The 26,674-nt window shown below is 43.4% G+C and overlaps 2 protein-coding genes across 2 annotated transcripts in view; one reads left to right on the top strand and one right to left on the bottom strand.

The window, feature by feature from the left end:
• Positions 1-26,674, top strand: part of arl8a (ADP-ribosylation factor-like 8A) — a 95,652-nt gene that overhangs the window by 46,891 nt on the left and 22,087 nt on the right. The gene's annotated exons all lie outside the window — the stretch shown is intronic.
• Positions 7,017-26,081, bottom strand: LOC120526203 (G-protein coupled receptor 37-like 1). The gene is made up of 2 exons (XM_039749242.1): positions 25,283-26,081; positions 7,017-8,945 (listed from the first exon to the last, which is right to left on the bottom strand). Exons 1-2 carry the CDS (start codon positions 25,898-25,900, stop codon positions 8,133-8,135), a joined length of 1,431 nt encoding a protein of 476 aa, XP_039605176.1. The 5' UTR covers positions 25,901-26,081; the 3' UTR covers positions 7,017-8,132.

Genomic DNA, 26,674 nt, shown 5'->3' with positions numbered 1-26,674 from the left:
AAGAAAGATATAAATCGTTTGCAACGAGTGCAGAATGCAGCTGCTAGAATCCTAACTAGGAAAAGAAAATCCGAACACATCTCTCCAGTTTTGATGTCACTACACTGGTTACCTGTGTCATTCAGAATTTACTTTAAAATTCTGCTTATGGTTTATAAAGCCTTAAATAATCTCCCCCATCTTATATATCGGAATGTCTGACACCTTATATTCCAAATCGTAACCTCAGATCTTCAAATGAGTGTCTCCTTAGAATTTTAGGAACAAAACTTAAAAGAAGTGGTGAGGCGGGTGACCTTCTGCTGTTATGCACCTAAAATCTGGAATAGCCTGCCAATAGGAATTCGCCAGGCTGATACAGTAGAGCAGTTTAAAACACTGCTGAAAACACATTACTTTAACATGGCCTTTTTATAACTTCATTTTAATCTTAATTTAACTTAATCCTGATACTCTATATGTTTAATCTCCTCAAAATAACTATTCATGGTGGCTCTAAAATCAGTACTGACCCTACTCTCTTTTCTGTTTCTTTTTCCGTTTCTTTGTGGTGGTGGCCTGCCACCTCCACCTACTCAAAGCTTCATGATGCTCCAACAATGATGGACGTATCAAAAGGCAGAAGTCTACGTGACCATCATCATCATCATCAAGTCCTTCCGTGAGAATCCTAAATCCAAAGAGGTCTGTTTCATTTATGTTAGGTAGATTGTCCAGAGGGGACTGGGCGGTCTCATGGTCTGGAATCCCTACAGATTTTATTTTTTCTCCAGCCATCTGGAGTTTTTTTGTTTTTTCTGTCCCCCTGGCCATTGAACCTTACTCTTATTCGATGTTAATGTTGATTTATTTTGTTACATAATTGTGTCTTTCATTTTTCTATTCTTTAATATGTAAAGCACTTTGAGCTACTGTTTGTATGAAAATGTGCTATATAAATAAATGTTGTTGTTGTTGTTGTTCATGTGCTAAATACTGACTTGTCCAATCAATTACTTTGTGCTTTATATTTGTAATTAATTTAGACCTTTCTGCAAAGATCTGTTTGCTCTTTAGCATTAAAGAGTCTTTTTCTGTTGATTACTGTCAAGAGCACCATTGTAAATCCACTGGGATTCAATATTGTATAACAATCCCTCCACTATGTCAGCGCCTTAACATGATTGAGTGGTTTTGCGTGATCAGTGATTCCCTGAGTGATGCCGTCAGGAGTTGTGTACACCTGGTGGGACCACCAATGGAAGTAAGGTGAGATTCAACCAAATTGTTCCACCAAGGGTCCATCCAAATGGTGGAACTTTCTGCTGTCTCTTATGGTCCTGAACATGGCTTGCAACGTGGATTCCTGACAAGAAGTGTAGCGATGAGATTGAGAATTGTACACCCTCACTACCAGCGGTATCAACAATAAAACATGAACATTTCCAAGGAGATGAATACTTCTTATAAGCCCTCTATTCTGCTTTACCATTTGTAACACCCTCCTGTCTCCACAGAAGTCCAGGATGGACATGGCCGAGTTTTATATTACCTTTAAACATTTTTCCTATTTCTGAAATAAATTGTTCATTAAGCTGGCATGTTATGCCTATCTTTTTATGCTTTCATTTAGCTAGACTAGGGGGCTATGTACCCTGCTCGTTTCGTTCACTAACACCCTGCCTGAGCTACGTGCCAGCCACTTCACGTCTCTGCCGTTCATTTCTTTTTTTTTTTTTGTTCTTTGTTGCGCCTTATAGAATTTCTTGTATTAGGAATTTGTTAGTTTTCACATACCCCTTGGGGTCAGAGCACAGGGTCAGCCATTATGCAGAGCCCCTGGAGCAATTGCAGGTTAAGGGCCTTGCTCAAAGGCCCAGCAGAGTAGGATCTCTTTTGGCAGTGATGGGGATTCGAACCGGCAACCTTCGGGATACCAGCGCAGATCCTTAGTCACCACTCCATACTCATGTATATGGATTTCACTTTCAGCAAACAATGAATGTTTTAATTCTTCATTGGAAAGAAAGACTACTTTTCCCTAAAGGCAACATGAATTAGACGATCTACAAATCTCTGACTTAAAGTTCAAAGCCAAACAATAACATACTTCTGTCATATCACCTAAGTCCATATATTGAATCACTTTTTACTGTTTCTTTATTTCACAGAGTAATAATTTCCGTTTGTTAGTGCTAATTCGATCTTTACTATCATTTTTTTGAGACTTTTCAATTTTAGCACTTGCTCTGCTCTGCATGTGTATTGCATCAACGTTTTTAAACCTCTTTATGATGTTTTAATTTGTCTTCTACTCTTTGTCTTTTATTTCCGACCCCGCTTGGAGCTGAGAGCGCAGGGACTGTGTCTGACAATAGCATTCACACGAATGAGAAGTGACTGGGCTGTGGCCGTGGTTGTAAATGTTTGAGAGGAGGGCGGGACTTGTCAAAATCTCTTGGCAAAAAGTCTCGTCTCACGGGACCTGAAATTATCTCTTGCGGGAGTTGAAATTACCTCCGAGAATGTCTCGTCTCAGAATTTTCTTTTCTAATAGAGAGACAAAGCAAGGAAGGAGGTTGCTTCCTGTTGTCCCAGCAGCCATGTAACATGCACTTCAGAAGAGAAGCTAACCACATTCTGGCCCGGTCAGTACTTGAATGGGAGACCATCTAGGAAAAGCTTGGGTTGTTGCTGGAAGTGGTGTTGGTGAGGCCAGCAGCGGGGAGCTTACCCTGTTGTCTGAATGTGGATCCCAATGCCCCAGTCCAGTGATGGCAACACTGTGCTGTAAAAATGGTGCCATCCTTCGGATGAAGCATAAATCCGAGGTCCTGACTCTCTGCGGTCATAAAAGGCCCCTGGGTGTCCTTCGTAAAGAGCAGGGTGTATCCCTATGTCCTTGCTAAACTTCTCACCACTACCTAGTCATTCTGGCCCCCTAATCATCCCGTCTGTAATCGGCTGTCTCTCTCACCCTTTCGCCATCTAATAGCTAATGTGTGGTGAGCATACTGGCACAAAAATGGCTGGTGTCACATCATCCAGACTGAGGCTCCACATTAGTGGTGGTTGAATTGGCTCCCAACTCATTATGTAAAGTGCTTTGAATAGCAAGTGCTATTTAAATGTAAAAACGTATTATTATTAAAGGTTCAGACTTTTCACTTACTTTCACTAAAGTGTCATCTTTCTTGTGTATTGCAGTTATTTCAGACGGACATCACCAGCCCCCAAACCCCACCATCTCTGTAAACATTTCAGCTGAATTTCACTTGCTTGGTGACAGGTAACTTTCTGCACTTGTCCAAGTGAATCAGCCGACCACTCCAGTGGGACGATCAGAGCGGGGGTCTGCCTGGCATAATAAATAGGGGCTCTGTCCACTTGCGAGACAACGTTAGCCTTTCAGCTCTTTAAGAATAGGAGCCCCATTCCCATGGCAACCTGTCCCAGTGAAAAGCAGTGGGTGTTTGTGCCCTTGGCCAGACTTTCAGAGATGCACTTGAATTTCAGGCAGTCTCCTAGCAACTCCACTCCAGCGGGCAGAATTGATATATCTATGTGGAGGCGGGGAGGGGGGCCATCCGGAACCTTGCACAAGACCCCTGTATTGAGCACTGTCATGCAAGACTGTGGGAATGCAGACGATGGCGAGGGCATTGTGGGGGTTTGGACCAGATGGCAGAGTAACAAACAATGGCGCTCCACGTCTGCGCGAGCGAGAGGGAGAGTTTGTTAAGGAGCTCAGCTTTGTTCTGCATGTCAATCAGAGCAGGGCAGTCATGTCAAAAAAAGTTCCTCCAAATTAGCCTTCTGTTCTCCAAAAGAATAATTTTATTGGGAAATAGAGCAATCATAAGCTTTAGTTTTTAAGGTTAAGGCACCTTGCCGAGAAGCATGATAACTAAAACGCTTTTTTTTCCATTATATCTAATAAATAAAAAATGAAACAACACTACATTTTATCTTTCCAGCAACATTCATTGCAAAATGTTTGGATATTTACATCAAATAAAGTTGATTTATTTTTTGTCCATTCCTTCAAGCCACAGGTTTAAGCCCAGTGTGTACTGAGAAGTCCTTGATTATAAACAGGGCTGCCAATCGGCACTCCAACTTGGGTTCAGGTCGTAACTTTTTTTGTCTTCTCTCTGGTTTCCTTTGTTCATGAGATTTCCTCACAGTTTCAATTTTTCCACACAGTCCAATAATGGAAACACATAAGTGCCAATACTCTGTTTTTGTCGTTCCTCAACTTGATATGCTGGAAAATTTTCCTGATTTCTTAATTGAGTGAGGGGGAGATGGTTGTCCCTCATTGGAGTTTCAAGCAATGATATATGTGCACTTTATCAGAGGGAAGGCAGCGTAATCCCCCATGGAGTTTCAATCGGGATGATATTTGTGCATTATATTGGAGAATCGGGGGGGGGGGGCCCCCCTTGGAGTTTCAAGCATGATGATAGGCGCACATTTTGTTAGAGAGTAAGAGGGGGATTGCCCAGCTGGAATTTCGATCAGGATGATATTCATGTATTATGGGAGGGATTGGATCCCCCTTGGAGTTGATCGGGATGATATTTGTGCATTATATTGAAGAATGGGAGGATGATGCCCCCCCCCCTTGGAGTTTCAAACATGATGATAAGCAAACATTTTATCTGAGAGTGAGAGGGGCAGTACCCACCTGGAATTTCAATCTGGATGATATTTATGCATTATGGCAAGGATCAGTCGCGATTATGTTCATACATTACAGCAGGGGATGCAGTCCCTCCTGGAGTTCTGATCAGGATAATATATGTGAATTAGATGGGAGAATTGTAGAAGTGGGTTCACCCTGGAAGGTATCAGGAATTACTGCTGGTGTGCAACCATTTCCTGCCAGTATGCTACAGCTAAAAAATTGAATACTGCCAGTACATCATACCCAATATTGGAGAACTGGGGGGTGGAGTGCCCCTTGGAGTTTTGGCGTGATGATATACTTTATGTACATTTTATCAGACAGTGCAAAGGAGAGACCCCTCTGCAATTTTAATCAGGATTACATCCGGTGGGATTGGTTCCCCTTGGAATTTCAATTGCGATGATTATCGTACATTAATTTGAAGGGTGCGAGAGGTCCCCTGGGCGGTGTCACAGATGCCGTTACATAACCCTTCACTACTATTACGCCATACCAAAACATGTAATACTCGGGTATGCCATACAATTATATCAGAGACATACAGAGAGTGTGGAATTTCAATCAGAGTGATATGTTATACATACATATACATTATAGCAGGAGGTGGGTCCTCCATAGAGATTCAAGTGTGTTAACATACAGTATGTACATTAAACTGGGGAATGTGGGGAATGCAATCTTTTACTATCATTATGAAAATATTTACTGCTAGTCTGGGGCAGTGAAAACTGGAATACTGATGTGTACCAGTACACATCAAGTCCTGCAGTACCAACGCATGCAGTTAGGTTGTGATGATTGATGCGTGAAACAGGCAAGATTTGATTGGCATAAAGTTTCTTGAAACGGAGAGTGAAATTTGTTTCACAGGCAATACTGCAACTGCTAAACGCAAATCTCACTGAAAAGAGTTATGGATAGCAGAGTTTTTGTGATAAAAAGCAAGAAATATTGCTCCCTGAAGTCTTGTTCACACCTCTGTGTTTCCCTGTTGTCACACGTGTAAGTCGCAGGAGCGTAACTCTGACTCTGGTCAGGTAAATAGAATGGAGGAGGATTTGAATGTAACCCAATCGCTGACACTTTTTGCCTTTGTTTCCCTAGAATGGAGGAAGAAATGAAGCCTAATTATCAGAAGCTCCACCCCTTCCTGTCTGACCCTTATATAAGAATGTGGATAGCTGGAGGTCTGTGTTCCTTCTGGACCCTGCTTTCACCAAAATAACTGCTCCAGTAAAGACAGCCTTATTTTGTAATGCACCTTTAATGGTGACATAGCTTTGGACCTATTGTCCTGACTTTTTTGTTCTGTGTATTCTTTTTGCCTGTCGTATTAAATGGGTGTTACCCCAACATTTTGGCTGCTTCCCCATTTTGTTTCCATACTGTGTTCTTCTCTGTAGCTTCATAATACCTGTAACTATTATACTAAGTTATTTTCCTGTATTTTTCAATGCCTCTCTAAGTTTGTCGGACACATATTTTACATGGATTGTGAAATTTTGAACCCAGAGGAATATGAATGTAACACTAATTTTGTAAAATTTGGCTAACATTTCATAAGTTGTTTCAAAATGTCTTATCTGAACGCCATTTTGCTTGTTTACGAGCACGGCTTTTTAACATCAGTTGTTACCACGGTGATCCATCCCAGGAGTGTGCGCCTGCGAGATCATTTGGAGTACCAGCATAAAGGTTGGCTCAGATGTTTCCTGAGCATCTGATATTAGGGTTCTCTGTTTGATTTCACTGCTATCTCTGACTGATTTACTGTTTTTTTTAACTAGATATTTTTTCAAGCTTTATACTTTGATTCTTGGGTTAGGGTTCTTAATTTTTTGTGATCGGTTGGCAGTCCTTTCAGTATTGACCTCTACCTGTTTTCAGATTCAGTTTTCAAATTTTCACTGTTCTCATCTTGAGCCAGTACAGAAATCTGTCGCCCACCAGTAAAATTGACTTTATTTATGCCATTCATTGACATCACCGTGGAGAAGCACAATACGTTTTTTAACAATGGTACACATTGCGTAATTTTCACACTAAAATGCACGATTGTGCACATTACTGTGTTTTCTCCATAGTAAAACTCACTGATGGGTTGCTGCTTTCCCCTCCTCTCAGCCGTTTCACAGCCTTCCTGTTTCTAAATTTCCCAGAAGAGGTTAAGGATGTGCACTCTGAAAAAATTGTGGAGATTCAAGTTTCATATCTGTCTCATTTGCATTTTTAGGATTGCTATCGCCAAGATCGCTATCATAATTACCAAAGTGGGAAGTGAATTACCAGAACATGTTTGGTAAATATATACACATGATAGGAAATGTGTTTGGCATTTTTTTTTCATTTTCTTTAAACCTATATTTACAAACTAAAGAAGAGGAAGACCCATTCTGGTTTAATGCATGTAAATGCTTCCAGTCAGGAACTAAAAACATTTCTTTATGTGTCAATGGCACAAATTTTGCTGGCAGTGAAATACCACTTGTTTCAAGAATTTATTTGCCAAACAAAACATTGAGTTTCACTGCAATCTTAATTTCATGTGAATCGTTTTGTACATCACTAGTAGAGGCTCTAAATTGATTCCTATAGGTTAGTCTCCTGTAACACCTTTGCAAAAAATAGGTTTAGAAAATGGGTGTACAATTGTGGTGTCCGTCTTCTTTGTCAAAGTGATAAAACTGTTGTGGATGTGTGTCCATAAAGTTGCCCCTACTTGAATTTTTTTTACAATTTTAAATTTTAAAAGGAATCGGAAAATCATCTGCTCAACTGCCACCCACCAGGTCATAAACTTTTTATCAATGAGTGTGTGTATTACTTGTGTTGTTCATCTCGATTCTGCTGGTCCCAGAATACATTTTACATTTTTGGTTGCTCTCATATGGCTGGGGATCGCGAGTGTTGTTGGTTGTTCTAATTTCTATGATGGTTGTTCTCATAAAAATGTAAATGTGGTTTACTCACTAAGAAGACAAAATGAGGATTCAGTAAGTCAAGGAATGGTCATGTTCTGCAGAAGTTAGATTCATTTGAGTGATTCATCCATAGGTGATGTGTGATAACAAGAGTTAGGATAAATAAGCCCAAGAGGATTCTGTAGTTGCTAATCCATTCCTTGATTTGCATTATTCCCATATCAGTTCCTCATAAAAGGCATCTACAAAGAGTTTGCTATCTTTGTCCTGAATCCCTTGGACAACACTTTATAATCTAGATTTGTGAGGGAAACTGGTCTTAAAAGCCAGGTCATATAGGAAAGTGCCAATGATCGTTAGTGGCTTGCAAGATTTTTGGATCAAATCTCTTCTTTGTCCTGGCCATATTTTGAGCTTAATTCTCCCTGTCTGCCATGGACAGAGGTTTCACCAGTTTGATGACTTACAAGAAATTGAAAAACAAGAACTTCAGATGCATTGCAAAATAAGTAATGGGCCAGGAGACTTCCTTCTGATTTTTAGCAGGGTGTTCCAATACCAAGAATTGACTGGTTGTCTTTGGGCTTGTCAAAGAAAATGGAAGACGACATTTCTGTGGTTTTCAGTTTTCCATCTCCTCCCTCACTAGCCTGGGATTCCTGGCTGCACTCTTCACAGCAGCAGCAACAGCAGTCCATGAAGGCCTGGCCCAGTGGTTTGCAGAGGCACAAAAGGAGCACAGGGGTCACAGAGGACTTGAAAAACAGAAAAAACTGGTTAATGAGACTGAGGAGATCCAAAGTAGGTTGAGAAACGTCCAAGGTCAAGTAGGCCAGCACAATGTTGCAGATGTTTTCAGGCAGAATGCAGATCCCATAAATAATGGCCAAACCTGTCACGGTACAATTGAGCTGCCGTTCACACTGAATATGTTTAGGGGAAACTCTGGCATCTTGATTCTTGTTAGAACTCCTTATTCTTCTTGTAATAAGCTGACAAGAAAGAGTGAACAGGACTGGCAAGCAAAAGTAGCAGCCAAAGTACCACCACATACGGGCATCTTGATACGTCATCACCAGCGAGTAGATGGACTCTGGGAGGTTAGTGGAGGGATTCATGGTGCAGGAATCAATGATGGTGCCTAACATGGCTGATTGATTTTGAGTGAGCTGCCATAGCAGGACTTCGGGTATAGCGAGTATCATTGAGCCAATCCAAATCACTGCCAGCTTAGCAAGGATGGACTGGCACTGCTCAATGGACCGGCTCTTGGGCTGGGTGCTTGTGGCAGCATGAAATCGATCAATCCCAAGGGCACACAAACTGAATGTAGTCACACCCAAGGATGATACCTAAAAGGAGAAAGAAGAAAGCAGCATGTGAGTTGAAATGTGTTGCAATTAAAGTCAAAGTCAAAGTGAAGTCAAAGTAAAGTCAGCTTTTTAGATATAATGTATGTCCAAGTAAACCTGCAAGGACATAACTGCCCAAGTACTATCTACCAACCCTCCAACATTCATACCCAAGACACACTGTATCTGCCAAAGGCAACTTTCCTGATACATTAGTGACCAAAGAACAATAAATCAATCAGTAATGCTTAGACAGATGGAAATATTTTATTTTTACGTGGTAGAACACAGTAATTACAGTCAGTAAGCTTAACAAACATCACAAGTAAATTAATGTAAGGAATTATTAAAATTGAGCAGCACATGGAAAGAACAGGATTTTTACTGAACAGTCAGCATGGGATCAGAATTTGGAAAGTTAGAAGTGCTGTATTGATTAAATAAACCCAAATCTAACAAATCACCAGGACAAGATCAAATTTATCCTCAAGTTCTTTAGGAGGTTTGTGAGAACATACATAAACCTTTGACACATACTTTTAGGAAGTCACTGCATACTGAGGAATTTTCTAAGGACTAGAAAATAGAAAATATTATTTTTCTGTTACATTAAAAGAGTAATGCTTACGGTACATCACAAGTAAATTACAGGATGGAATCATTAAAGCAAAGTTGGGGCAGCACACATCTAGAACAGGAGTTTTACTGAACAGTCAGTATGGGTTTAGACAAGGGAGGTTGTGTTTTACTAGCATGCTGAAATTCAATGAGAAAGCAAGAAAAGGATAAGATCAGAGTAGTGTAAATGATATTATTTATCTGGACTTTCAGAAGGCATTTGATAAGGTGCCACATAAGAAAATGGGCATCAAACTAAAAGAAGTGGGAGTTCAGGGTGTTGTGTGAAAATGGGTGAAGAACTGACTAAAACGCAAGAAGCAGAGGGTGATGGTGTGAGGAACCTTATCTGAAATTGGTAAGTAATTTGGATAGGAATATGAGTAACAAGCTGGTTAGGCTTCATAGATGATACCAAACAAGGTGGATTGGCACATCAGATAGAATATTTTGAATCTTTATAGATAGATTTGGACAGCATTCGGGAGTGGGCAGATTTATGTCTGATGAAATTTAATGTAAGTAAATGTAAAGTATTACACATAGTAAGTAAAAATGTGAGGTATGAATACACAATGGGAGGTCTGAAAACTGAAAATACACCATATGAGAAGGAGTTAGGAGTCGCTATGAACTCGACACTATCAGCTTCCCGTCAGTGTTCAGAAGCCATTAAGAAGGCTAACAGAATGTCACATTATATAGCACCCTGATGTGTAGAGTACAAGTCCAAGGAGGTTCTGCTCAAGCTTTATAGCACTGTCGAGGCCTGGGGAATTGTGTGCAGTTTTGCTCTCAGGGTACAAAAAAAAGCAGTGCTAAAAAACTTCCCTAGAAGAGTAATTTGGCTGATTCTAGGACTGCAGGTGATGGGTTATGAAAGAAAGAAAGATTAAAAGAGATGAGCATCTTTTCATTTTTTGCTAAATTATTGTTAAATAAACACTTGCCGAAAATCAGAGTAGTGCACGAACAAGCTGCACATTTCAACGTGATTGAGCTTCTGAACTGAGGATTCATCTCTCCCTATCATTCACTGGACAAGACTCCTGTCTTTAAAATGCACTTTGCATGTTGTGAGCATATAACAAAGATTACATGATGAGTGGGATAGTGTAACGTGAGATTTATTTATATCTTATAAAATTGCTTTCTGTTGCTCAGCATTAGGCCCCTAATTAAGGTGCATCATAACCTTTGTTATCTCAATCAATGAAAATAAGAAATTACATTTTTCTCTCTCTCATCACTACAAACAGCAGGGGGTAAGTATTGTCATAATTTGGTATATATATTGGCATGCCATGAGGACAAAGGAAACCGGAGAGGGACATAAATGTAGAAATTTTGGTTTCCAGGAAGACAAAAAAAGCCAAATCCAAAGCATAACCTGAATGTAAAGTTGAAAAACAGAAACTAAAGTATTTTAGTCAATGAGAACTTTGTTTGAACATGAGATTTGAATCATTTTGTTACGCTCACATTACAGGACTCATTGATCAGTTCTGATCTTTTGCTCAGATTAGATTTGCCTCTCTTAACGGTTCACAATCAGAATTGCAAGTGACCCGTAACTAACTGTATTGTGAGTATATGTGTCCCCCCAAGACATTGATACATTTGCGCTCGAGTCATCTGCATCACCAGCAACAACACAGTCGTATTTGTGAGATGACTCGTGCTCAAATGTATCAATGTGTGCATTCAGAGGACAGATACATTAACATTACATTTAGATACAGGTCTCTTGTACTTCAGAATATGTCCCCCAGGGGAAGCTAGCAAGGACAAAAAAGACTGAAACCAGGAGAACAGGCACAGTCCAAAATGCTAATAAAGATCAGAAACTAGGAGACCAGACTGTACTGGCACAAAAAAAAATAAAAAAAAAATAAGTTTTGAAATATATGGCAAAAAATTATTTGAAAAAATGGTCAAAATGGAAAGTACTTAGAAAAAAGATCTGTCTATTATAAAAAAAATCTTGGGAGGGAGACTAGGGAGACAAGACATGATCTTCTCGGAAGACAATTTGATGTCCCGTGAGAGACACTTTAACATCACATGAGACAACATTTAAAACAAGTTCACGGACATCTAACCTAGCAGTTGTTGGAATGCTTTTGACAGACAGACATCATGTGCTCCCAGCTCTTAAAACGACAAGCGACAAGCAGAACACGCAGCTTCGCCAGCAGCAGCAAGCCAGCAGATGATCTGACGGCATCTCCTAGCGTGCGTTCAGTCCCCCTAACCCCTCTCCCCCTTCTGTACAGGGCTTTTAAATGATCGACTTGCAGCGCGACAAACAGAACGTGCAGCTCGCCAGCAGCAGCAAAACAACATGATCCTAAGGCATCTCCTTAGCGTGCATTCAACAACGCGAGCAGCATTATACGTCCTGCGAGAAAGAGATTTAACCATGCCCGGAACCGGAAATAAAGGACAAATATTGTTTGTACAAAAGCTTTAAAGTAAAAGTGAAAATAATGAATATGTAACAATTCCCATGAAAATAACAATCTCTTTAAATTGTATATCCGGTAAAACAAACCCGAGGGTGGGCGAGCGAAGTGAGCAGGGGGTGGAGCTCCCTTAGTTTCTTTAAAGAAGAATCATGCAAAATTTTGGTCATCCAAATGCTTTTTGCTAAAATAATTTTTTTTTTTTTCGTTTTGCCTGATCTCAATGTTTTGAATCTTGTTCTGTATTTCTATCTACATCTTTTTCTTCTGGTCTCACTCTTTACTTTGCTAGCATGCTTAGATTCTTAGTTTCTATAAGTGACCCTGAAATGAGGCCTGTTTTTCACAATGTGCAGGAGATGTAAGGAGAAATAAAAGAACTTAAGTAGCAAAATCAACACATCCATGACCATATCAAAGAGAGAGGGACTTAAAGAAGATCCCTGGTGCAGACCTTTTCGAATGAGAATCTTGTCTGCTACCCATACACTGCTTCAAAATGGTGGCACACATACACTGTCACAAGCAAAATATTTTAAACCATCCTAAAGCAGTAATCTGGCTGGAATATAAGGACAGAAATTGATATTACAACCCAAAAAGTCTACAGTAGGATATAAAGTGCTGCGAAAAGAGGTTCAGGAAAACATGTAAAAAAAATGAATACTGAAGACAAATCACAACAGGAATATCTGTGGGAAGAGAGACAGACAGACAGATTTGGGATCGTAGATGGTGAGCCCCTGATAGACACTCCATGTCTCTCTATCCCTCTCTATGGATAGATAAATACAGTATGTGTGAGAAGCTGATAGAGGGAATGTCTGCGCAAGGAAACAGCAGTATGAACTAGACAGAACAAGACTGAGGGGGTGGAGTAGTGACAATGATTAGGAGTTTGGTATGGATCAGGGATGGAGAGATGGTTTTGAGAAGTTAGATATGAATGACCTTAAGTAATTGTCTAATTCTCAGCATATTCTTACAGTAATGGCTTTCTTCCTTCCTTCTACAAGGAGCATGAAATCTGCACAAGTGGTGGCGATTTGGAGAGCATGTGCACTCACTGACCATACTAAAGCAATGAGAGTAGTGTTCTGTAATGCTCACTTGCGCTGTAAGCTGTTGATAGCAAAACCGTATAAATCTAAATTTTCTTTCTTTGTTTTTGTTCAAGTCTCACCCAACAGTTATTCCAAACAGTTACATCTCTGTGAAATCTTAGTTGTATGGAAATAGATACCCCAACACTGCTTCTAACCCATGTCTGCATTCCATCATACATGACCTGGACTATCCTCACCGATGTAAGTCGGCACCAGATGACGTTGAGGCAACCGCTGTTCAAAATGGTGGCACATATACACTGTCACAAGCAAAATATTTTATACCATCCTAAAACCATATACTAGCTGGAATATAATGACAGAAATTGCTGTTTTTGTCCACCGTGTTGCTAGGTAGCTTTAATGAATGTTAGGGGTGGAGTCATGGAGGTTGCCATGCCAACATTAATCACCCAATGGGTTAAAAGGTCTACTATCAGAGCACTTCCTCATCTGAGTCTGGGGATAGAAACTTCCTTTAGCGTGCTACCTTTTGAGCTCTTTAATTTATTTGTATTGTATTTTCCGGTTTCGACACTTGACTTTTAGTTTACGTGTACTTCACTTAATATTTTTTAATCTCCCAATTTTGACCTTTGCTACTGTCGTGATTTGGTGTGCTCTTGGCTCCTCAAAGGCCGTGATCCATGCGTGTCGGCGTGGCGTGAGAAGGAGGAGGAGGTTGGGAGCATGCAGTGATACAGCGCGTCACCACACCTACCACACGACGAAACACCTCAGGATCCCAGTTAGGACCCAAGTGCGGCCATGTAACACATGACACACTAGTTTGGATGGAATGGAACAGTGTGAAGATTTTACAGCAGCTGAAGTGACGTGACGGGATAAAAGTGCAAATCCTTATCCAACCTGCAGATACAAAATCTTTGAAGTTTTACTTTGTGCTCTTTTCTTGCTTGTACTTTTGGGTTTAACTCTCTTGTTCTCTCGACCATAATTATTGTCTCTCATATTGGGCTTTGGTTTTGTTTCACTTCATGTCTGTTTTTTGTTTTGTCTTTTATGTGCCTCTCACAGTTTTGCTCTAATATTTATCTGACAGTTCACTGACAGAACTGCTACATTTTATCCGCGTCTCTTCTTTCCATCCGTCTTATAACATCTTATTTTGCTTCCTACTGCACAGTAATCTCACCTGATGTACAATGACTTAATTTCTATAAATGTATCTACATGGGCTCTTGAATTTGTTTAACATATCATTTTAAGAGCCTTGTATAATTACAGGTTGGTTTATGTATGACTCTCTATTCATGGTAGTACATAATAATTCAATTCTTTATTAGCATTTTTTAAACAAAGTTGTTTTGCAGAATGAGTGGATATCAAAAGTGTACAATGCTGACTTGCTAAATTCTTATCAAATTCCCAATGAAATGAATTGCTCAAAGGTGATGTCACAATTTCTCCACACCTTTCCAAGGAAATTTTATACACATTGTTAGGTGGATTTAACACATGCTTTCCTTAAAGTCTCAAGACTAATCTGGTCCAATTTTCAGACCTGTTTATTCTAGCTTAGTGTTCACGAAGGGCAGAGCAACAACACCACTGGGGAAAAGGCAGGAAACACACGTAGACAAAGCCCACATTGATGAAGATGACAACTTGGAGTCACCAATTAACCTAACTTGCTCTTCTGTGAGGATGTGATAGGAATACCCACTCAGACAAAGGAATAATGTGTGAACTCCACATTGACAGTGTCCAGGTTCAGCATTTGAATCAAGGAACGTGGAGTCATCAGGTGGCAATGCTGCATTGACCTCTTCTACTTCTTCTTTAGCATCTTCTTTTCTCACTTCTATGTGGGGTGTCACACACGTGCGCATGGGAGGCAGCTAAAGGGCTTGAGTGAAGGCAGTTCGGAGGCATGCCGGGGTGTGGCAGAGTGCACTGACTCTTTTTCTCCCTTGCCTGTAGACCATCCCCGGGGATTTCACCTGGATCTCCTGACATCACTTCCGGGACTGAGCCAATGGAAGTCGGCCACACCAGCTCCAGTCCCTCTGATGTCACCTCCGCTCTGAGCCAATGGTGGAAGACCACGTGCCAGATCCATACGACCTCACTTCCTGTCTCCCCCTTTAAAACCTGCCCCTTTTCCTTTGTTTCTCTAGTCTTGTTTTGGACTCGGTTGTGTGCACTTCAGTGCTCTGTATTTTAAAGAAAACGACTTTTGCAGCCAGGATACCACAATATACGGGTGGCTGCCCCAACTCTTTATCTGTCATGTCTCGTTCTTGTGACAGTGGCGTAGCGGCAGGATGGAGAAGTCCCGAGGAGAAGGGGACAGGACCTGCAATATACCCAGGTGGGAGCGTGCGGGGCCGAGTATTCAGGCGGGAGGGTGCCCGTGGTTGGCGTGACCGGTGCGGGCTCCGCTCCGCACTCATAACTAGCCATCTGGAGGGCCAGGGAGTGTGCGGGTGGGGCTCACAGAATTGGGCTGCCCTGGAGGGGAGGCAAAGGGACTCAGTATGCTCTCTTGGGGAGAGTGCCTGCCTCCCTGAAACCAAAGCCCCATTTACCACCTAGGGGTGCCCCAGACTGGCAGGTGAATAAAATAAAAATGGAGGTTGGACCCTGAGCGGCCACCAACAAACAAGCCTGGTCCTTATGGGCAATGGTAGGGCATTGGCTACGGCCATTTGAAAACACGCCCTACCAAATAATAGAGCAGGTAGCTTGCTATCTGCTCCTGGAAGCGCTTCCCCGTGGCTTCACCCAGCCGGTTTGGGGCGAGCAGTTTAAGAACATGTCTGAGCTCATAGAGCTTATGGAGACGCAGAGGGCGGCCTCACACTCTGGGGGAGCAGAACCGTCCTCATGTCAAACTCAGCCGGGTGCGTTCCAAGACCTAGCCCCCCCTGTACAATCCGGAGCCAGATGGCGTCCGCGCGGGCGGCGCAAACCGCTTGGAGGCAAGGAGGAATGCAGGTGGAGGGTGAGGAGGGGTTGGTGTGCTCTGGCTAATCCGTTGGCGGTCCCACATACTGGCGTGGTGATCGTCAACGGACACAAGACCACAGGTTTGTTCGACTCCGGCAGCAACATTTCATTGTTGCCCCCGCTTTGTGCAACCGCAACAGTGGCTAAATTTAAGACCGGTATAACCTGTGTCCACGGAGACATCCGCTGGTACAGGTCCGCCGCTGTGTCATCAGTTACGGAGGGTCAGTTAGTAAAGCTCACCGTAGCGTCCTACCTGATCCTCCACACCCGGTGATACTAGGGCGGACTGGTCTAAAATCAAAGCGGTGAGACACATACCACTCCGGGGTTAATTTGGGCCTCGTTATGGACGGAGATAACCCGTCTCAAGCTGCCTCCACGCCGTGTAATCAGCCGGCAGAGAGAGACGGCAGTCGCCCTGACTGGCGTGGCAACTCCGGCCGTCGCGGGCTAACCGTCATCCACCAACGCGCGGCGGAGCGGAGGAAACCACGCCCATTGAGGTCGGCGCTGACCCTCTCTCCGTGTTGCGGTTCCAATTTAAAAGCGCCGGCTTCTTTTAGAAGGGAGCAATGGAATGATGACTCCCTGAAGTTTGTAAAAAATGCAGTGGTCCTTGTCAATGGCCAGCGCACTAATCAGTCGATGCCACAGGGCCCCTACTTTGTGCTAGATAATGACCTCCTTTACCGTGTAGCAATGCATGACGGGCAGGAGACGAGGCTGCTGCTAGTGCAGCGTACCTTCCGCGGCAGGTCTGTGAGCTAGCACACGCCCACCTCCTAGGTGGCCACCTGGGCACCGAAAAAACTCTGGAGCGGATCAAGCTCCGTTTCTACTGGCCAGGAATTAATGAGGAGGTTAGCCGCTTTGCGCTTCCTGCCCGGAGTGTCAACTGCGACAAATTCCTAGGAGGGACCGTGCTCCTCTCATTCCTATTCCACTGATTGGCGTTCCCTTCCACAGAATCGGGTCGACCTGGTGGGACCCTGGAGCCCTCAGCCCGAGGACACAAGTACATTTTAGTCCTCGTGGATTACGCTACGATACCCGAAGCTGTTCCGTTGCGCTCAGCTACCTCTAAAGCCATCGCACGGGAATTACTAGGGGTATTGGCGTGGGGATCCCCAAAGAAGTCTTGACAGACCAGGGGACCCCTTCACCTCGGAAACGTTCAAGGAGACTGCCAGATTACTGAAAATAAAGCATTTAAAGACCTCGGTGTATCATCCTCAAACCGACGGATTAGTAGAGAGGTTTAATCAAACTCTCAAGCAAATGCTGCGTAAGGTGGTCAGCGAGGATGGAAGGAACTGGGATCAGCTCCTCCCCCTCGTCCTTTTTCCTATCGGAAGTCCCACAAGCCTCCACGGGGTTCTCCCCTTTGAACTACTATACGGGCGACAACCTCGGGGCATATTAGATATTTTGAAAGAAGGCTGGGAAGAAGAGGCTCTTCCCTCCACAAACATACTGGAATATATCGCAGTTACGCGATAGATTTGGAAAAATTCGGCCTGTCCTTAAAAGTCACATGGAGGAGGCTCAAGCAGCGCAGGCCCGGTACTACAACCGCGGCACGTCTCTTCGGAGTTCCGCCCGGGAGATCGGGTCATGGTCCTAGTGCCTACCTCCCACTCTAAATTGCTTGCCCACTGGCAGGGCCCCTACGAAGTTAAGGAGAGGAAGGGACTGGTCGACTATTTGGTGAGTCAACCCAATCGCCGGCCAAAGGAGCGGTTTATCATGTGAACCTGCTGAAACCGTGGAAGGACAGGGACCCCGATCCCTCCTCCGCCAGCCCGCTCACTCTTCGCTCACACACACGACCTTAACTTCGGCACGGACTTAAGTCCCAGACAGCGGCAGGAGCTGGAAACAGTTATCCGGACCGTTCGGGAGGTAGTCAGTGAGAACCCCGGAAGGACCTCTCTGATTGAGCACAACATCGTGACAGAGCCCGGGGTTGTTGTCCGAGAACGCCCGTATCGTCTTCCCGAGGCAAAAAAGGCTGAAGTGGAGCTTGAGATCAAGCGCATGCTGGAGCTAGGTGTGATTGAGGAAAGTTATAGTCCCTGGTCCAGCCCCATTGTGCTCGTCGGTAAGCCTGGCGGAAGTTGGAGGTTCTGCAATGACTTCCGTCGGCTTAATCAGGTCTCCCAATTTGATGCTTATCCAATGCCACGCGTGGGCGACCTCCTCGAGAGGCTTGGACAGGGTCAATACCTGACCACACTTGACATGACGAAGGGTACTGGCAGGTTCCTTTAACGGACTCCGCGAAGGAAAAAAACGCGTTTAGTACCCCTAGCGGACACTGGCAGTATCGTGTCCTTCCATTTGGGTTACACGGGGCTCCAGCAACCTTTCAGCGTCTGGTGGACAAAGTGCTTCGGCCTCATAACTCATACAGTGCTGCCTACCTGGATGACGTGGTCATCTATTCCAGCACATGGAAGGAACACCTACAGCATGTCCAAGCGGTATTACGGACACTTGGTGAGGCGGGCTCGGATTAATCCCAAGAAATGCTTCTTGGATTAAGCGAGGCCAAATATTTAGGCTACCTGGTGGGTCGGGGTACCGTAAGGCCACAGTGCTCCAAAATTGATGCCATTCTGAAATGGCCCGTCCGCGAACCAAGCGGCAAGTCCAAGCCTTTCGGGTTAGCCGGGTACTACCGCCGGTTTGTACCCGGTTTTGGGAGAGAGCGCGCCTTGACTGATTTAACAAAGAAGAGGGCCCCGAACATTGTGGTATGGACTGAAAAAACAGGCGCTGCATTTGGTGACTTAAAGCAGGCCCTTACGTCCACACCTGTTTTGATGGCACCTAACTTTTCTTTGCCTTTCATCCTCCAGACGGACGCTTCGGACACAGGCCTGGGCGCCGTGCTGAGCCAAAGCGTCGATGGTGTGGAGCACCCCATCATGTTCCTGAGCGGAAACTGTTGGACCGGAGACCAGGTATGCTGCGGTGGAGAGGGAGGCTCTGGCGATTAAATGGGCGATTACTCAGCTGAGGTACTACCTGTTGGGCCGGGAATTCACCCTTGTCACGGACCATGCACCCTACAGTGGATGGCCCTCCACAAGGAGTCGAATCCGCGGGTCACCCGGTGGTTTCTTGACCTGCAGCCGTACAAGTTTTCGCTCGTTCATCGTCGGGGCGCTCTCCGCCAACGCTGATGCTCTTTCTCGGGTTCACGACCTCTCGGTTAGGTCGCCCGACCCGTCGGGTCTGGGCTAAGGGGGGGGCCTTGTCACACACGTGCGCATGGGAGGCAGCTAAAGGGCTTGAGTGAAGGCAGTTGAGGCATGCCGGGGTGTGGCAGAGTGCACTGACTCTTTTTCTCCCTTGCCTGTAGACCATCCCCGGGGGATTTCACCTGGATCACCTGACATCACTTCGGGACTGAGCCAATGGAAGTCGGCCACACCAGCTCCAGTCCCTCTGATGTCACCTCCGCTCTGAGCCAATGGTGGAAGACCACGTGCCAGATCCATACGACCTCACTTCCTGTCTCCCCCTTTAAAACCTGCCCCTTTTCCTTTGTTTCTTTAGTCTTGTTTTGGACTCGGTTGTGTGCACTTCAGTGCTCTGTATTTTAAGGAAAACGACTTTTGCAGCCAGGATACCACAATATACGGGTGGCTGCCCCAACTCTTTATCTGTCAATGTCTCGTTCTTGTGACAGGGGTCAATATGTTGGACCAAAACGTGTCCATACAGCTTGGTCCTGCACAACCTTCTCAATCAGACCCATTTCCTTTAAGTCTTCCTTTACTCTATCCATACACCTTTGCTTTGTCTTCTGCTGGATTTCCATTCCCATCACTCTTTTACCCACATATTGATTGACTGTCCTCATCACATGTCCATACCACTTCAACCTACTGTCCTGTATTTTCTTAGGTACTTTTGTTGTACCACTGATTGTCTCATCTCTTATTCTGTCCCTTTTTGTAACTCCATACATACATATCAACATTCTCATTTCTTCCACACCCAGCTTCTTCTCCAGCTCTCCCTTTACTACCCACATCTCAGCTCCAAACAGCATTGTTGGTCTTACCACTGTTTTAAAGCATTACCTTTCAACTTCACCTTTATTCTTTAATCACACAATACTCCTGATGACTTCTTCCATTTATTTCATCCATGCTGTGGGTTATCTCTCCTAGCTCATAGCTCCTACCGATCCTAGATATTTAAATTTCTTCACTCTTTTCAAAAGCTCTTCCTTCAGGCCAGCTTCTAAATCCCGATCACCATTAAACCTCATATGTTCTGTCTTCTTTTCCTATTTATCACCAGCCATCTATCTTCCAAAGCCCTTCTCCATTCCTCCAGCTACCTCTTCTACATTTCTGGAGCTATACAACACATTGTCATCAGCAAAAAGCCAGCACCAGGGAGGATTGCTCTTTTTTCCCATGACTCAACACATCCATAACCAGAGCAAAGAGGTAAAGAGTTAGAGAGATCCCTGGTTAAGACCTAATCGAACTGAGATCTTGTCTGTTATCCCAGCACTGCTTTTAACTGGAGTCCTCACTCCCTGAGTCATATCCAGGACAATATTAATAGGACAGGACACCTCCAAATTGAATAATTCAGGTTTGAAAATGTTATTATATACATGAATAACTCCTCGGGTTACCCTGTAAAACCGACATTACTCATTTTCTTCCTGTTGACTATATTCAGTCAGGTCAGTGGCGAGCTGAGGCTGTTTCTGTACCATCGGGTTTAGGAGCCAACCTATTTAGTTTTGCCCATGACCTCCTTCACGACATGGGCAGAGTGGTGGCTCTAAGGCTAGGGATCTGCACTAGTAATCGGAAAGTTGCCGGTTCACATCCCATAAATGCCAAAAGTGACTCTACTTCATTGTGCCCTTAACCTGCAATTGCTCAGTCCTTGGTATGGCGTTAACCTGCATCCAGCCCTGCATGTAGGCCCTCCAACCTGCAGAGAAAAACCTGGGGTTTGGTGGCAGAATTGGCACTCCAGCCACCATAAAACACCTTACACTGGTCCATTCCATATGAACTTGTGTGGTGCTGAGGTGTCACCCATTGCATGGCTGCACTCGGGTCCTAATCTGGGATCCTGAGGTGGTTTGTCATGTGATGGGTGCTGCAATGTGCTGTGTCAGTGTGTGCTCCTAACCTCTTTCTATTTAGTTTTGACTGAGTGTGAAGTGGAAATCAACAGAACATCTACAGTGAAAAAATACATCTGAAATATACTGTGCCTTCAGAAAGTACGCAGGTCCCTTCACATTTTACACATGTTGTTATGTTGCTGCCTTATACTAAACTTCCATCCATCCGTTATATCCTAACTACAGGGTCACTGGGGTCTGCTGGAGCCAATCCTAGCCCACACAGGGTGCAAGGCAGGAAACAAACCCTGGGCAGGGCACCAGTCCACCACAGGGCACACACACCAAGCACAATTTAGAATTAAATCGCCAATGCATCTAACCTGCATGTCTTTGGACTGTGGGAGGAAACCAGAGCACTCAGAGGAAACCCATGCATACATGGGGGGAACATGCAAACTCCATGCAGGGATGGACCTGTGAAGCGAACCCAGGTCTCCTAACTGCGAGACAGCAGCGCTACCCACTGAGCCACCGTTTAATCAGATGTTAGTTGAAGCAGCTTTGGCAGCCTGGAGTCTTCTTGGGTTTGACATGACAAGCTGAACACACCTGGATTTGGGGATCTTTCTGCCATTATTATCTGCAGACCCACTCCAGTCCTGTTAAGCTGGATAGTGGCCAACTTTGGACAGCTATTTGCAGTCTCTCCAGAGATGTTTGATTGAGTTCAAGTCTTGGCTCTGGCTGAGCAACTCAAGGATGTCCCCAGAGTTGCCCCTAAACCACTAATGTGTTGTCTTTGCTTTGTGCTTATGGTCCGTGTCCTGCTGGAATGTGAGCCTTTGGCCCACTCTGAGGTCTAGAGTCTTCTTTAAGGATAGCTCCATACTTTGTTCTGTTCAGCTTTGCCTCCTCCTGTCTATTTAGTCTGCCAGTCCCCAACCCACAGCATAATTCTGCCACTACCAGTTCTTCATTGTTGAGGTGGTATTGCACAAGTGATGAGGGGTGCCTGGTTTCCTCCAAACTTGATGCTAACACTTAAGGCCATACTCTTCAGTCTTGATTTTTTTCAGTCTAGAGAATGTTGTTTCATAGTCTGAGAGTCCTTTAGGTGCCTTTTTGTAAATTCCAAGCAGGCTTTCACATCTCATCTGGCCACTCTGTCATAAAGCCCAGATTAATGGAGTGTTACAGTAATGGTTTTCTTTCTGAAATTTTCTGCCATCTCCACACTGGTTCACTGGGGCTCAGCTAGCATGACTATTGACCTCTGGGGCACCTCACTTACCAAGGCCCGTCTCTCATGATTGATCAGTTTGGCTGGGCAGCCAGCTCTTGGAATAGTCGTGGTTGTTCTATATGCATTTCATTTCAAAATTATGGAGGCCACTGTGCTCTTGGAAGCCTTTGATACTGCAGAAAATGTTTGCACCCTTACGAAATCTGTATCTTGTCAAAATCCCACCTCTAAGCTCCACAGGCAAATCTTAAAACCTCATGGCCTGGTTAATTGCTCAGTTGTGGGACCTTCAATGGATACATCCAAACAACTGAGCAGACTGCATGTAGAAACATCTCAATGATGATCAACAGAATGGATGCACCTGAGCCAAATTCTCAGTTTTGCAGCAAAGGGTCAGAAATACTTGCGTCATTTTGATATTTCAATTTTTTGTTTTTAATAAATTTGCAACAATTCCTAAAGTCCTGTTTTCACTTGTCATTCTGGAGCATTGAGTCTTGCCTGATGAGGGGAAAATGAATTTAAAAGATTTTAGCATAAGGGTGCAACTTAGCAAAATATGTAAATAGTGAAGCAGTCTAAAACTTTCTGAAGGCACTGAATGTGGCACAGTGTTTAAGGCTTTGGAATTTGGACCTCAAACTGTGAGGGTGTGGGATCAAATCCTACGACTGACACTGTGTGACCTCGAGCAAGTCACTTCACCTGCCTGTCCTCCAATTAGAACAACAAAAGAAATGTCACCAATGTTGTTAGCCACCTTAGATAAAAATGTTAGCAAAATAAGTAAATGCATGAGCCTCCTTTACGTGGGGCCCAACTGTAAATAGTTGACGAGACTGCCCTGCCAGTTAGAATGGACTGTAGCAGGCCTGCTTTGCCAGGAAGACCAGGGCTCAACTTCCCAGTGGTGTGAAAGCTTGTTTTTTAATAAAATAAAACTAAGAAACAGAAATATCAAAACTTTTTTTCTTTCTTTTTTGATCATAAAAGTATGCTAAATTAGAACAAATATAGTTGGTATACACTGCCAGTCAATCAAAAATCATAGAATTTTTGTCCTGCCAAAGATCAGTTATCATATTTTATTGTTTTAAGGATATAAGCCTGGATTTAAATAACACGTGAGACATTTATTAGTTTTTCATTTCACAAAGTTTGTGGGGTGCTCTTTTTAAAAATAGGTTTTTTATATTGAGACTGCAATTACCATGAACAATTCTCCATATATTTGCTCTTGTTTTAAGTTCTGTAAGAGATTTACAGACAGACAGATGGAGCACTGCATAGTAAATGATAGATAGATGTGAAAGGCACTATATAATAGATAGATAGATAGATAGATAGATAGATAGATAGATAGATAGATAGATAGATAGATAGATAGATAGATAGATGTGAAAGGCACTATATAATACATAGATAGATAGATAGATAGATAGATAGATAGATAGATAGATAGATAGATAGATAGATAGATAGATAGATAGATAGATAATAGTATTATTTTTAAAGCATATATTACAGTTTATTCCATGCAGGGTTCCTAGATTCCAGATACTCAGACAAGTGCCCAAGTTAACTGTCTTGAGCAGCAAGTCACAGGCACACTTGTACAGCTACACATACTGATTGGGTTTCTGACTTTTGGGGTGTCTCATCTTTGCTGCAGGCTTGTTCTGTCTAAGTCCAGCTCTTAAAGGAGCTAAAGTGCTGTTAGGTAAAGTACCACAAATGGTCCCCTAAGATATAATTTATTTGCATTTATATGTCCACCTGCATTTAAAAATTAACATAATTTAGACATATTGCTCACAGCGGTGCAGTGAAGAGGGCATGTTGTATAAGACTTGTATATGACTTCTGCAGTCAGTGACGCCAACATTCTCTGTAAGTTTAAATAAACTGTTTGAAAGGTTCATGTTATAGTAAAAATAAATAAATAACATTTCTAGTAAATAAATCGTTTTTACGAGCCAAAATTAAAGCGCTATGACGCGGCACCTGTAACGTTACTTCCGAGCTGGCGCACATTTTCAGTGATATTTTTGCTCATACGCATGCGCATTACGGACATGCACTAATTCTGAGTCGAGGCACGCAAAGCATAACGCAGAGCAGAACTTAAATCTTTTCAGCACAATGGAAGGCGAAACGCATATCTCTTAAATTCCTTCCATTTCAAAATAAGGCTTTCTGAGACTTTACACTGCCGGGTGTATAAAATTTGTTACACTCTGCAAAAATCTCGCACATATGAATTAGTAAATATTTAATTGATGGTGCCAATCATGAAACAAATATAGTTATAATGCAACATCGATCTGAAAAAAGAAAAATCACAAATGATAATACATGTCAACACGAACCAATATTCATTTGCTGTGGTTGATCACGACCACCCGACAGCATTAGGAATGAAGTATTGGTGATCTTAGCAAGATCAAAGTTAATCCAAAAGACGCGCAGTAAAACTACGAACATTAGGCCGGAAAAGCACGCAGTGGTTGTTCAAATGTTGCAAATCATGAAGTCTGTTAGTATCAGCTGAATTAGACGGATCTTGCTAAAGTATCTCCAAAATCCTGTAATTATGGAGGCTCGTTAAACTTCTCATGAAGTGACATTTCATCGTTTGTAAATCTGCATTTCATGCTGATTACTGTGAAAGGCGCTATATAAAGTTGAGGTGGTTTCATTTATGCCTTGATGAAGGCTGCGTACCGTCTGAGATTGTTAACAACACTAAAATGGAAGGGGCGTGCGCACCAGTCATCCTCCTACTCGTCTCCACTTGGCTATGCATGGCTTACCTCCAGGTATGGGATCATCCGACAGGACACTTCGCCCAGTAGTCTTTTCTTAGTGATTTCATTGAAGATGACTACGGGAAGACAAAAGAAAAGCACGAGAAAGTCCCAAAAGGCCAAACTGGCTAGAATGGAATTCCATGCACTCTTCATGTAATAGTTGTGCCACACAATGCACATGACAGACAGGTTGCCCACTATGCCCACAGCGAAAATCAGAAGCGAGAGGAACATGACAGCGTAGGCACTGTAGGAACTTTCGGTGAAAGGATATAGCGGGTTATAAAGGTCCGATGGCATCCTGTCCCCTGTGCCGTTAGTCGACACATCACGACTTCTCTCATCATTACTCAAGGGTCTGCTGCTCGCGTCCCTCGGTGCCGTGTCAGTGGGAATAATTTCACTAGCTGGCAGATGCGGCCCCCGCTCCTGGCTAAAAAGATTTGGGGGGTCAATGTCATCGGCGCCTCGGGGTACCCGTCTTCCCGAGCGTTTTAGTGGTGATGCTACATCGCTGACGTTCAAAGTGTCTCCTTTTTCTCCGGCGACCCCAAAGGGTGTCCACTCGAGATCCAGCCCTGCTACACAAAGTAGGGCCACGGCACAAACTGCGAGACGCATCACTCAGGTCTGCTGTAAAACTTGAATAAACTTGAAAGTTTGTAGAGAAGAAATAAAATAAATAAAACGGTGGGGAAAAATCTGAATGGCAAAAGTATCCTACAACATACAAAGACACAAACAAATGCAATCCGAGAGGAAGCTAAGCATCCTCCTCTTGCCCCGACTGGTTGGCTTTGATGGAAACTTGGATTCAGTATCCAAAAAAAAAAAAAAACGCCCCTCGCCCAATCCCCCCTCCGAGGCTAAGACTCTAAAAAAGTCGCAGGACTCGAAGGCCCCTGTGGATAAAAGAGGTCATCGCGAAGTCAGAGGCATTGCGAGGAAGAAGTGAGGAGAGCAAGTGCAAGTTAGGAGGTCCGAAACACAGATGTTGATGCTAGTTAGACTCTGCTTCTTATGGACTTGACAATAAGAGAATCTTGCTATGGTGTCTGTATGTAACCGTTTCACGTACAGCTTCTTTTATTCGGATGGAATGCACTTTTATATAGCGCCTTTCACCACGATCATTCAAAAAGAGTTCTATAATTAACAGGAAGCAACAGCCTTTAACTTCATTAAAGTTTCTTTTGTATATCGTCTGATGTTGTATTTAATGGATGTTGTATTCATTGTCTGCTGTTGTTAATGTACAATACACACGACACGATAATTGAACTCGAGTCAGAACTTGTATGACAAAGTGGTTAAGGTATACAAACATATGAGACTCAGAACCTTCGTTTGTGTAGTTTAGTCTCTGTCTATCAGACTGTGTGTCGCTGGCTGAGA

The sequence above is a fragment of the Polypterus senegalus genome, chromosome 3 (assembly GCF_016835505.1).
Source record: "Polypterus senegalus isolate Bchr_013 chromosome 3, ASM1683550v1, whole genome shotgun sequence".
Classification (NCBI taxonomy): Eukaryota; Metazoa; Chordata; class Cladistia; order Polypteriformes; family Polypteridae; genus Polypterus; species Polypterus senegalus.
The sequence above is the reverse complement of the archived record's forward strand: the minus strand, read 5'-3'. Positions and strand labels throughout refer to the sequence as shown.